The sequence below is a fragment of the Stegostoma tigrinum genome, chromosome 14, assembly GCF_030684315.1.
Source record: "Stegostoma tigrinum isolate sSteTig4 chromosome 14, sSteTig4.hap1, whole genome shotgun sequence".
NCBI lineage: Eukaryota > Metazoa > Chordata > Chondrichthyes > Orectolobiformes > Stegostomatidae > Stegostoma > Stegostoma tigrinum.
The window spans coordinates 60,870,229-60,880,199 of NC_081367.1; the positions used below are offsets into that span (position 1 = coordinate 60,870,229).

The window sequence follows — 9,971 nt, forward strand, 5'->3', positions numbered from 1 at the left end:
GCGATGTAAAGGTCAGAGCGCCATACCACAACCTTGCCTCCCTTATCCATGGGTTTGATGGTGTGCTTAGAATTGGAGCAGAGTGAGCGGAGGGCTACATGTTCCATTGGAGAGAGGTTGGAGTGGGGAGGTTGAAATGATCAATGTTGTGACAGGAGTTGGAAATGAAGAGGTCGAGGGAGGATAGGAGGCCTTGAGGTGGTGTCCAGGTGGAAGGTGTCCGCAGAGAGTGGGTTAGACTCTTGGTTAAAGGAATAGGAGCGGAGGTGGCGGAAAAACCATTCGCTCTCCAAGCATGAACCGCATTCATTGATATGTGGGTGGAGGGGAATGAAGGTGACTCCTTTGCTGAGGACTGAATGTTCATCCTCAGTAAAGGCGTGGCCTGTGGGTATGGTGAAAACCTGGCAGGTTTGGGGCCAGGGATGTATGAGATCTAATTTTTGAGGAATTCCCTCCACAAATGTTCTGCCTTTCTGTTAATCATTTGTCCTTCGTTCTTCCAAACCTATCTCTTTGGTCAAGGTTTTCCCTAAAATTGCCATATGTGGCTCAGTGTAAAATCTTGCATTATAATGCTCTTCTGAAGCATCTTTAGGCGTTTCATTATGTTAAATTGTCAGTTTAAATACAAATATTTTTCTTGTGCAAGGTTTCACTTCAAAACAATAATTGTCAGAAACAGTTTTGTCATGCCTGCAGTACTGTCATATTACAAACTTCAGCACAACTGTGTGCTGATTATGCCTCCACAGCTGCTGCCAGACTTGTTGGGTTTCTCCAGCTTCTCTTGGGCTTATGCTATTAAACCAGTGCAAAACTCCTTTTTCTTTCTTCTTAATATACCTAGAAAATTAAGAAGATCTGTATTTATTGTAGACTTATTTGTTAAAGTTAATAGTCACTTGTTTCTTACTGTTTAAACTAGTTTTTTTTTCCTTCACAATAGCCTGCTGCTTATTTCCTTTGGCTTTTTTGTTTGTAGAAGGAACTAATACAGTTCATGTGATATTTCCAAGAAGCTAGATTGTAGAACATGAGTTTTCTTAGTTATCTAAGTAAAGACATGTACTGAATCATAGGGTTGAATACTAACACATTTTATCTCGTGCTGAAAACATAACAAAATGTTTGGTTTAATACCCCAAACTGTAAATAGCCACCAGGGAATCTACTATCTGTCAAGCTTCTCATCCATTTATATGTATCATAGATTTTAACTTAATGTGATAAGGTGTTAATTTTTGTCATTGCACTTCCCGTGTCTGAAATTCTCTTGTTTTCACCAGCCTGAAATAAGTGGACAACAAAGCTCAAAGAAAGAAGCTTGAACTAAATCAATGGGTCTTACACACCAGCAGCAAGAAGCACCATGCAGTGTATGAATAGAATCTGAAAACTAATCAACATGAGGGCATAATCATTGATGTGATAGTGTAGTGTTCCTTTTTCCAGCTGACTTTAAAGATTCCCTAACCTCCTTGTAACAGGAAGAATAAGAATTTGAATTTATATCAATTTTTTGTCGTTTTCTTACCACTGGCTTTCAGGAAGAAGTTGCTGAAGCTGTTTGCATTGGTTGTTGTATTGTTGCCTGAAGGAACACTTCCCTTGTTTTCCATATAAAACAGTGTATCCTGTTTTGCTCAGTAGTTTGTGTAATCAGTTTGAAGCTGCTTGAGGAAAATGTGCTTTTAACCTTGAACCATTTTGTGACCAAGATTCCTAAAACTATATCTTTTAATGTGGGTTTCATATTTTTAAAACTAAACCTATTTTCATGTTTGTGCTTCCCAGGAAGCTGGCTGAGCACTCTATCTTGGAAAACAGACAAAGCAAAATATTTTTATACATATGCAAAATAAATTCATCAATACAAAATTATGTTTCACACACACTCACCACCAAAGACTAACTGCTAGCAAAGTAAACCAATGAATCAAAATTTTGTTGTTGCACTGCAACCTCTTTTTCATGATAAATGGGAATATTATTTATATACTTCATTTTTTGTTTTCCTTTGTTCTATACTTGGAAGTTTTCTTGGACACATCTTTTTATGTATAATATATCTTGTAACCTATTAAAACTGTCTGATTAAATGTGAATCTTCTTGATGCAAATCCTGTTCATACATATACAAGATGTCATTTAAGAAAATGTTAAATATTAATGTAAGCACATAATTTTGCAACAAAAAAGCTTTCTATTACAGAAATGTTGTTTATAAATGTATAATTTTCAACATTGTTATTTCTGACGGCAAATTGAGATCTTTGACATGGGCTCACTTTCTTTTCCCAAGTTATAGATCTGCATCTTACAATAATCGTGTTGTTCAGACAGCAAACTTGAGTCAAGACTATTAAAATTTACAGCACAAAACTTGTGAAGCAAGCAATCTTTTGAAACTAAAATGAAGTGATAGTTTCAAACTGCACCAAAAAACGCTAATATCAGATTGAAAATAAGTTATGAATACATTAAGCTAATGGATAAACTACATCTAATTGAAATCTGAAACACAGTATACTTTCTATTTTTGATTTGGACTGATTTTAGTAATGCTGTAATATCATCTGCCAGACTCCATTGTGAATTGGGTGTTTGTAAATGCTTAATACTCAGACACATAATTTAAACCCCTGTTCATTTTGGCTCTGGTGTCCATTTGACAGTATAGATTACAAAATTATTATAATCCACCTTTCTTAAATTAAGTTATTAATCTTGACAGCACTGCTGATTGTAAGAGAATTAGAGTGTTGCCTGACTTGACAAAAATATAGATTTCCTTGGAAAACATCTGTGAAACAAGTTTCACTGCATAGAATTATATTTTAAATGTTTTTCAAAAGCTTGGTAAGCGATACTGTGGAAGATTTCTTTTATACATTCTTGATGTTTAAATTATTTGACAGATTTAACCTATTTCTTAATAAATGCAACTGTTGGGGGAGAAACTGTTCTTTTGAAATAACTAAGTGAATGGATTGTTAAATAGAATATCCCAAGTATCTTCACAATAGAGATGGGCTGTCATTTGTAGCTTATCAAACAGTGATTTGGCAAAATTTTTAAGCAATGGATAGAAAATAACCACTCCACTTCAATTCTATGCTGTTAAAAACAAGAGTGATGTTACAGTGACATGTAAAACTCAATTTCAAACACTACCCAACTTCACTTTGGCTGTTGGTGATTGTAATTAACATCCAATTGACAATGTGCTTTTAATATATTGCTGCAGTAATGGACTTGCACTGAATTGCAGTAAAACCAAGGAATCACTAAATATGGTATCCCACAAGAAACTGGATTTATCTAACACTTTTCAGTTTAATAAAATAGTGCCGAGGTCCTTCGCAGGAGTATTATAAATGAAAATGTGACACCAAACCACATGAAGCAGTATCAGGGCACATGTCCAAAATCCTGTCACAGATATAGATTTAAAGAGTATCTGAAAGAAGGAAAGAGAAATGGAAAGCAACAACTACTTGAGCAATTAAAATCAGGAACACTTCAGAATTAGAGGAACATCCATATCACTGTGGGATGTGTGGCTGGAGGAGAATACAGAGGTAGGGAAAGGGAAGGCTGTAAATGGATTGCAAAATTCTCATCTTTGTTTTAGATTACATTTCACTTTATTTTCGGATAATTTCCAGCTGTGCTTCAAGGCCTGTCTGCTTGGTAGTGCATCGAGGATAAAGATTTTAAAAAAACTTCGAAATTAATTTGGCAATCTGCCCTGCCTGGGGTAATTCTCCATACCAAGCATGGAAGCTTGTAAAATTATTCTGAAGATTGATACAACTTCCTTGTGAATGAATGTTATAAGCTACACTTGCTGTATCTAAAACCTTTGTTGATTTAATTGTATACAAATGACAATTTTCTTATACTGTCTGTGGTGCATCATAGGGGCTTGAGGTGAAGTGGACTCCTTTATCTGAGATAATGGGAACTGCAAATGCTGGAGAATTCCAAGATAATAAAATGTGAGGCTGGATGAACACAGCAGGCCAAGCAGCATCTCAGGAGCACAAAAGCTGACGTTTCAGGCCTGGACCCTTCCTCAGAGAGGGAGATGGGGAGAGGGAACTGGAATAAATAGGGAGAGAGGGGGAGGCGGACTGAAGATGGAGAGTAAAGAAGATAGGTAGGGAGGGGATAGGTCAGCCCAGGGAAGACGGACAGGTCAAGGAGGTGGGATGAGGTTAGTAGGTAGATGGGGGTGCGGCTTGGGGTGGGAGGAAGGGAGGGGTGAGAGGAAGAACTGGTTAGGGAGGCAGAGACAGGTTGGATTGGTATTGGGATGCAGTGGGTGGGGGGGAAGAGCTGGGCTGGTTGTGTGGTGCAGTGGGGGGAGGGGACGAACTGGGCTGGTTTAGGGATGCAGTAGGGGAAGGGGAGATTTTGAAACTGGTGAAGTCCACATTGATACCATTAGGCTGCAGGGTTCCCAGGCGGAATATGAGTTGCTGTTCCTGCAACCTTCGGGTGGCATCATTGTGGCAGTGCAGGAGGCCCATGATGGACATGTCATCCAGAGAATGGGAGGGAGAGTGGAAATGGTTTGCGACTGGGAGGTGCAGTTGTTTGTTGCAAACTGAGCGGAGGTGTTCTGCAAAGCGGTCTCCAAGCCTCCGCTTGGTTTCCCCAATTTAGAGGAAGCCACACCTGGTACAGTGGATGCAGTATACCACATTGGCAGATGTGCAGGTGAACCTCTGCTTAATGTGGATCGTCATCTTGGGGCCTGGGATAGGGGTGAGGGAGGAGGTGTGGGGGCAAGTGTAGCATTTCCTGCGGTTGCAGGGGAAGGTGCTGGGTGGGGTGGGGTTGGAGGGCTGTGTGGCGCGAACAAGGGAGTCACGGAGAGAGTGGTCTCTCCGGAAAGCAGACAGGGGTGGGGATGGAAAAATGTCTTGGGTGGTGGGGTCGGATTGTAAATGGCGAAAGTGTTGGAGGATGATGCGTTGTATCCGGAGGTTGGTAGGGTGGTGTGTGAGAACGAGGGGGATCCTCTTAGGGCGGTTGTGGCGGGGGCGGGGTGTGAGGGATGTGTTGCGGGAAATACGGGAGACGCGGTCAAGGGCGTTCTCGATCACTGTGGGGGGAAAGTTGCGGTCCTTGAAGAACTTGGACATCTGGGATGTGCGGGACTGGAACGTCTTATCGTGGGAGCAGATGCGGCGGAGGCGGAGGAATTGGGAATAGGGAATGGAATTTTTGCAGGAGGGTGAGTGGGAGGAGGTGTATTCTAGGTAGCTGTGGGAGTCGGTGGGCTTGAAATGGACATCAGTTACAAGCTGGTTGCCTGAGATGGAGACTGAGAGGTCCAGGAAGGTGAGGGATGTGCTGGAGATGGCCCAGGTGAACTGAAGGTTGGGGTGGAAGGTGTTGGTGAAGTGGATGAACTGTTCGAGCTCCTCTGGGGAGCAAGAGGCGGCGCCGATACACTCATCAATGTACCGGAGGAAGAGGTGGGGTTTGGGGCCTGTGTAGGTGCGGAAGAGGGACTGTTCCACGTAACCTACAAAGAGGCAGGCATAGCTGGGGCCCATACGGGTGCCCATGGCCACCCCCTTAGTCTGTAGGAAGTGGGAGGAGTCAAAAGAGAAGTTGTTGAGGGTGAGGACGAGTTCAGCTAGGCGGATGAGAGTGTCGGTGGAGGGGGACTGGTCGGGCCTGCGGGACAGGAAGAAGCGGAGGGCCTTGAGGCCATCTGCATGCGGAATGCAGGTGTATAGGGACTGGGCGTCCATGGTGAATATGAGGTGTTGGGGGCCAGGGAATTGGAAGTCCTGGAGGAGGTGGAGGGCGTGGGTGGTGTCATGGACGTAGGTGGGGAGTTCCTGGACCAAAGGGGAGAAAATGGAGTCCAGATAGGTGGAGATGAGTTCGGTGGGGCAGGAGCAGGCTGAGACGATGGGTCGACCAGGGCAGGCAGGTTTGTGGATTTTGGGAAGGAGATAGAAACGGGCCGTGCGGGGTTGGGGAACAATGAGGTTGGAGGCTGTGGGTGGGAGGTCCCCTGAGGTCCAAAACCATTCACGACCTCATCACCTCAGGGGACCTCCCACCCACAGCCTCCAACCTCATTGTTCCCCAACCCCGCACGGCCCGTTTCTATCTCCTTCCCAAAATCCACAAACCTGCCTGCCCTGGTCGACCCATCGTCTCAGCCTGCTCCTGCCCCACCGAACTCATCTCCACCTATCTGGACTCCATTTTCTCCCCTTTGGTCCAGGAACTCCCCACCTACGTCCATGACCCCACCCACGCCCTCCACCTCCTCTAGGACTTCCAATTCCCTGGCCCCCAACACCTCATATTCACCATGGACGTCCAGTCCCTATACACCTGCATTCCGCATGCAGATGGCCTCAAGGCCCTCCGCTTCTTCCTGTCCCGCAGGCCCGACCAGTCCCCCTCCACCGACACTCTCATCCGCCTAGCTAAACTCGTCCTCACCCTCAACAACTCTTTTGACTCCTCCCACTTCCTACAGACTAAGGGGGTGGCCATGGGCACCCGTATGGGCCCCAGCTATGCCTGCCTCTTTGTAGGTTACGTGGAACAGTCCCTCTTCCGCACCTACACAGGCCCCAAACCCCACCTCTTCCTCCGGTACATTGATGAGTGTATCGGCGCCGCCTCTTGCTCCCCAGAGGAGCTCGAACAGTTCATCCACTTCACCAACACCTTCCACCCCAACCTTCAGTTCACCTGGGCCATCTCCAGCACATCCCTCACCTTCCTGGACCTCTCAGTCTCCATCTCAGGCAACCAGCTTGTAACTGATGTCCATTTCAAGCCCACCGACTCCCACAGCTACCTAGAATACACCTCCGCCCACCCACCCTCCTGCAAAAATTCCATTCCCAATTCCTCTGCCTCCGCCGCATCTGCTCCCACGATAAGACGTTCCACTCCCGCACATCCCAGATGTCCAAGTTCTTCAAGGACCGCAACTTTCCCCCCACAGTGATCGAGAACGCCCTTGACCGCGTCTCCCGTATTTCCCGCAACACATCCCTCACACCCCGCCCCCGCCACAACCGCCCTAAGAGGATCCCCCTCGTTCTCACACACCACCCTACCAACCTCCGGATACAACGCATCATCCTCCAACACTTTCGCCATTTACAATCCGACCCCACCACCCAAGACATTTTTCCATCCCCACCCCTGTCTGCTTTCTGGAGAGACCACTCTCTCCGTGACTCCCTTGTTCGCTCCACACTGCCCTCCAACCCCACCACACCCAGCACCTTGCCCTGTAACCGCAGGAAATGCTACACTTGCCCCCACACCTCCTCCCTCACCCCTATCCCAGGCCCCAAGATGACATTCCACGTTAAGCAGAGGTTCACCTGCACATCTGCCAATGTGGTATACTGCATCCACTGTACCCGGTGTGGCTTCCTCTAAATTGGGGAAACGAAGTGGAGGCTTGGAGACCGCTTTGCAGAACACCTCCGCTCAGTTTGCAACAAACAACTGCACCTCCCAGTCGCAAACCATTTCCACTCTCCCTCCCATTCTCTAGATGACATGTCCATCATGGGCCTCCTGCACTGCCACAATGATACCACCCGAAGGTTGCAGGAACAGCAACTCATATTCCGCCTGGGAACCCTGCAGCCTAATGGTATCAATGTGGACTTCACCAGTTTCAAAATCTCCCCTTCCCCTACTGCATCCCTAAACCAGCCCAGTTCGTCCCCTCCCCCCACTGCACCACACAACCAGCCCAGCTCTTCCCCCCCACCCACTGCATCCCAATACCAGTCCAACCTGTCTCTGCCTCCCTAACCGGTTCTTCCCCTCACCCATCCCTTCCTCCCACCCCAAGCCGCACCCCCATCTACCTACTAACCTCATCCCACCTCCTTGACCTGTCCGTCTTCCCTGGACTGACCTATCCCCTCCCTACCTCCCCACCTATACTCTCTCCACCTATCTTCTTTACTCTCCATCTTCGGTCCGCCTCCCCCTCTCTCCCTATTTATTCCAGTTCCCTCTCCCCATCCCCCTCTCTGATGAAGGGTCCAGGCCCGAAACATCAGCTTTTGTGCTCCTGAGATGCTGCTTGGCCTGCTGTGTTCATCCAGCCTCACATTTTATTCTCTTGGACTCCTTTATCTACTTGCTTAAAGACTAAGAAGACAAAAATGCTTTTTAAACCTTAACCTTTCTTGTTTTGCTGCACAGGAATGAGTTGTAGTTGAGGATATCCGAGGTCTAGGCATGTAAAACACTAAACTCTCTGGACAAGAGCCGAAGAGGACGTTGCAATTTTCAAATTCTTCAAACATTTGTAATGCTTCCAATGGTTACAGTTTTATCTTAAGGTTGTAGTACTTCCATTGTGCTATTGGAAGTGTATGCCTGCCAATCAAAGTTGTGCTATTTTGCCTCTTCAGAAGAAAGATTACCTCAACTTTCCTATTTTTATTCCCCTCCCAGACGGTATTCTCATATCTTTCCGTCTGAGCATAAGACACAATTAGAAGAAATCCACTGGCTCAATGCCAGTAACACATCATTCATAGTGAGATTTCATCCAGCTCCACGCTTTGTTATCTCGGATTCTCCAGCATCCGCAGTTCCCATTATCTCTCGTAATTCATAGTGACATGGATTGCTAACATTTTTTAGTTTTAAATTATAGCGTAGCTCTTCTATTCCAGCATAAAATTAGGCTGTATGTGCATCTTTGAATATTTTTTCTCAAAGTTATAGATAAAACTCTGTGTCAAAAGTTTGTCCTTTATCTGCAATTAGCACACAGCAAGACTCCACCAATAGCAATCAGTTTTCAGAAGTCATAACAGTGGTTACATTTCAAAACTGATGTATTATCTCTAAAGCACTTTAAGGCATTCAGATATTGTGAAAGTTGTATCAGAGATAATGGGAACTGCAGATGCTGGAGAGTCCGAGATAACAAAGTGTTGAGCTGGATGAACACAGCAGGCCAAGCAGCATTTTAGGAGCACAAAAGCTGATGTTTCGGGCCTAGACCCTTCACCAACACCTTCCATCCCAACCTTAAGTTAACAGCTCATCCATTTCACCAACACCTTCCACCCCCACCTCAAGTTCACCTGCACCATCTCCAACACATCCCTCACCTTCCTGGACCTTTCTGTTTCCATCTCAGGCAACCACCTAGAAATCGACATCCATTTCATGCCCACCGACTCCCACCCACCTTTCTGCAAAAATTCCATCCCATACTCCCAATTCCTTTGCCTCCGCCGCATCTGCTCCCAGGATGAGGCATTCCATTCCCGGACATCTCCCATATCTTCATTCTTCAAGGACCACAACCTCCCACCCTCCCCTCCCCGCCGCAGTGGTCAAGAATACCCTCAACTGTGTCTCCCACTTTTCCCGCAACTCATCCCTCACACCCCCTCCCTGCAATAACCGCCAAAAGAGAATCCCCCTTGTCCTCACATACCACCCCACCAACCTCCGGATACAACGCATTATCCTCTGACACTCCCGCCATCTACAATCCGACCCAACCAACAAAGACATTTTTCCATCCCCACGTTTGTCTGCTTTCCGCAGAGACCACTCTGTCCGGACTCCCTTGTCCACTCCACACTCGCCTCCAACCCCACCACACCCAGCACTTTCCCCTGCAACCTCAGAAAGTGCTGCACTTGCCCCCACACCACCTCCCTGACCGACATCCCAGACCCCAAGAAGACTTGCCACATCAAGCAGGTGTTCACCTGCACATCTACCAATGTGGTACACTGCATCTGCTGTCCCGGTTGTGGCTACCCCTACATCGGGGAAACCAAGCAGAGGCTTTGCAGAACACCTACGCTCAGTTTGCAATAAACAACTGCTCCCCCTCACATTCCTTAGACGACATGTTCGTCCTGGGCCTCCTGCAGTGCCACAACGATGCCACCAAAGCTTGCAGGAACAGCAACTCA

The 9,971-nt window shown here is 46.4% G+C and overlaps 1 protein-coding gene across 1 annotated transcript in view; it reads left to right on the forward strand.

Moving 5' to 3' along the window:
- Window positions 1-2,908, forward strand: part of zgc:194621 (uncharacterized protein LOC795037 homolog) — a 29,840-nt gene extending 26,932 nt beyond the window's left edge. Inside the window, exon 5 of the mRNA XM_048542372.2 lies at window positions 1,290-2,908. Within this exon, the coding sequence (XP_048398329.1) occupies window positions 1,290-1,331 (42 nt within the window). The 3' untranslated portion in view covers window positions 1,332-2,908. The remainder of the gene's footprint in view (window positions 1-1,289) is intronic.
- Window positions 2,909-9,971: the final 7,063 nt, after the last annotated feature.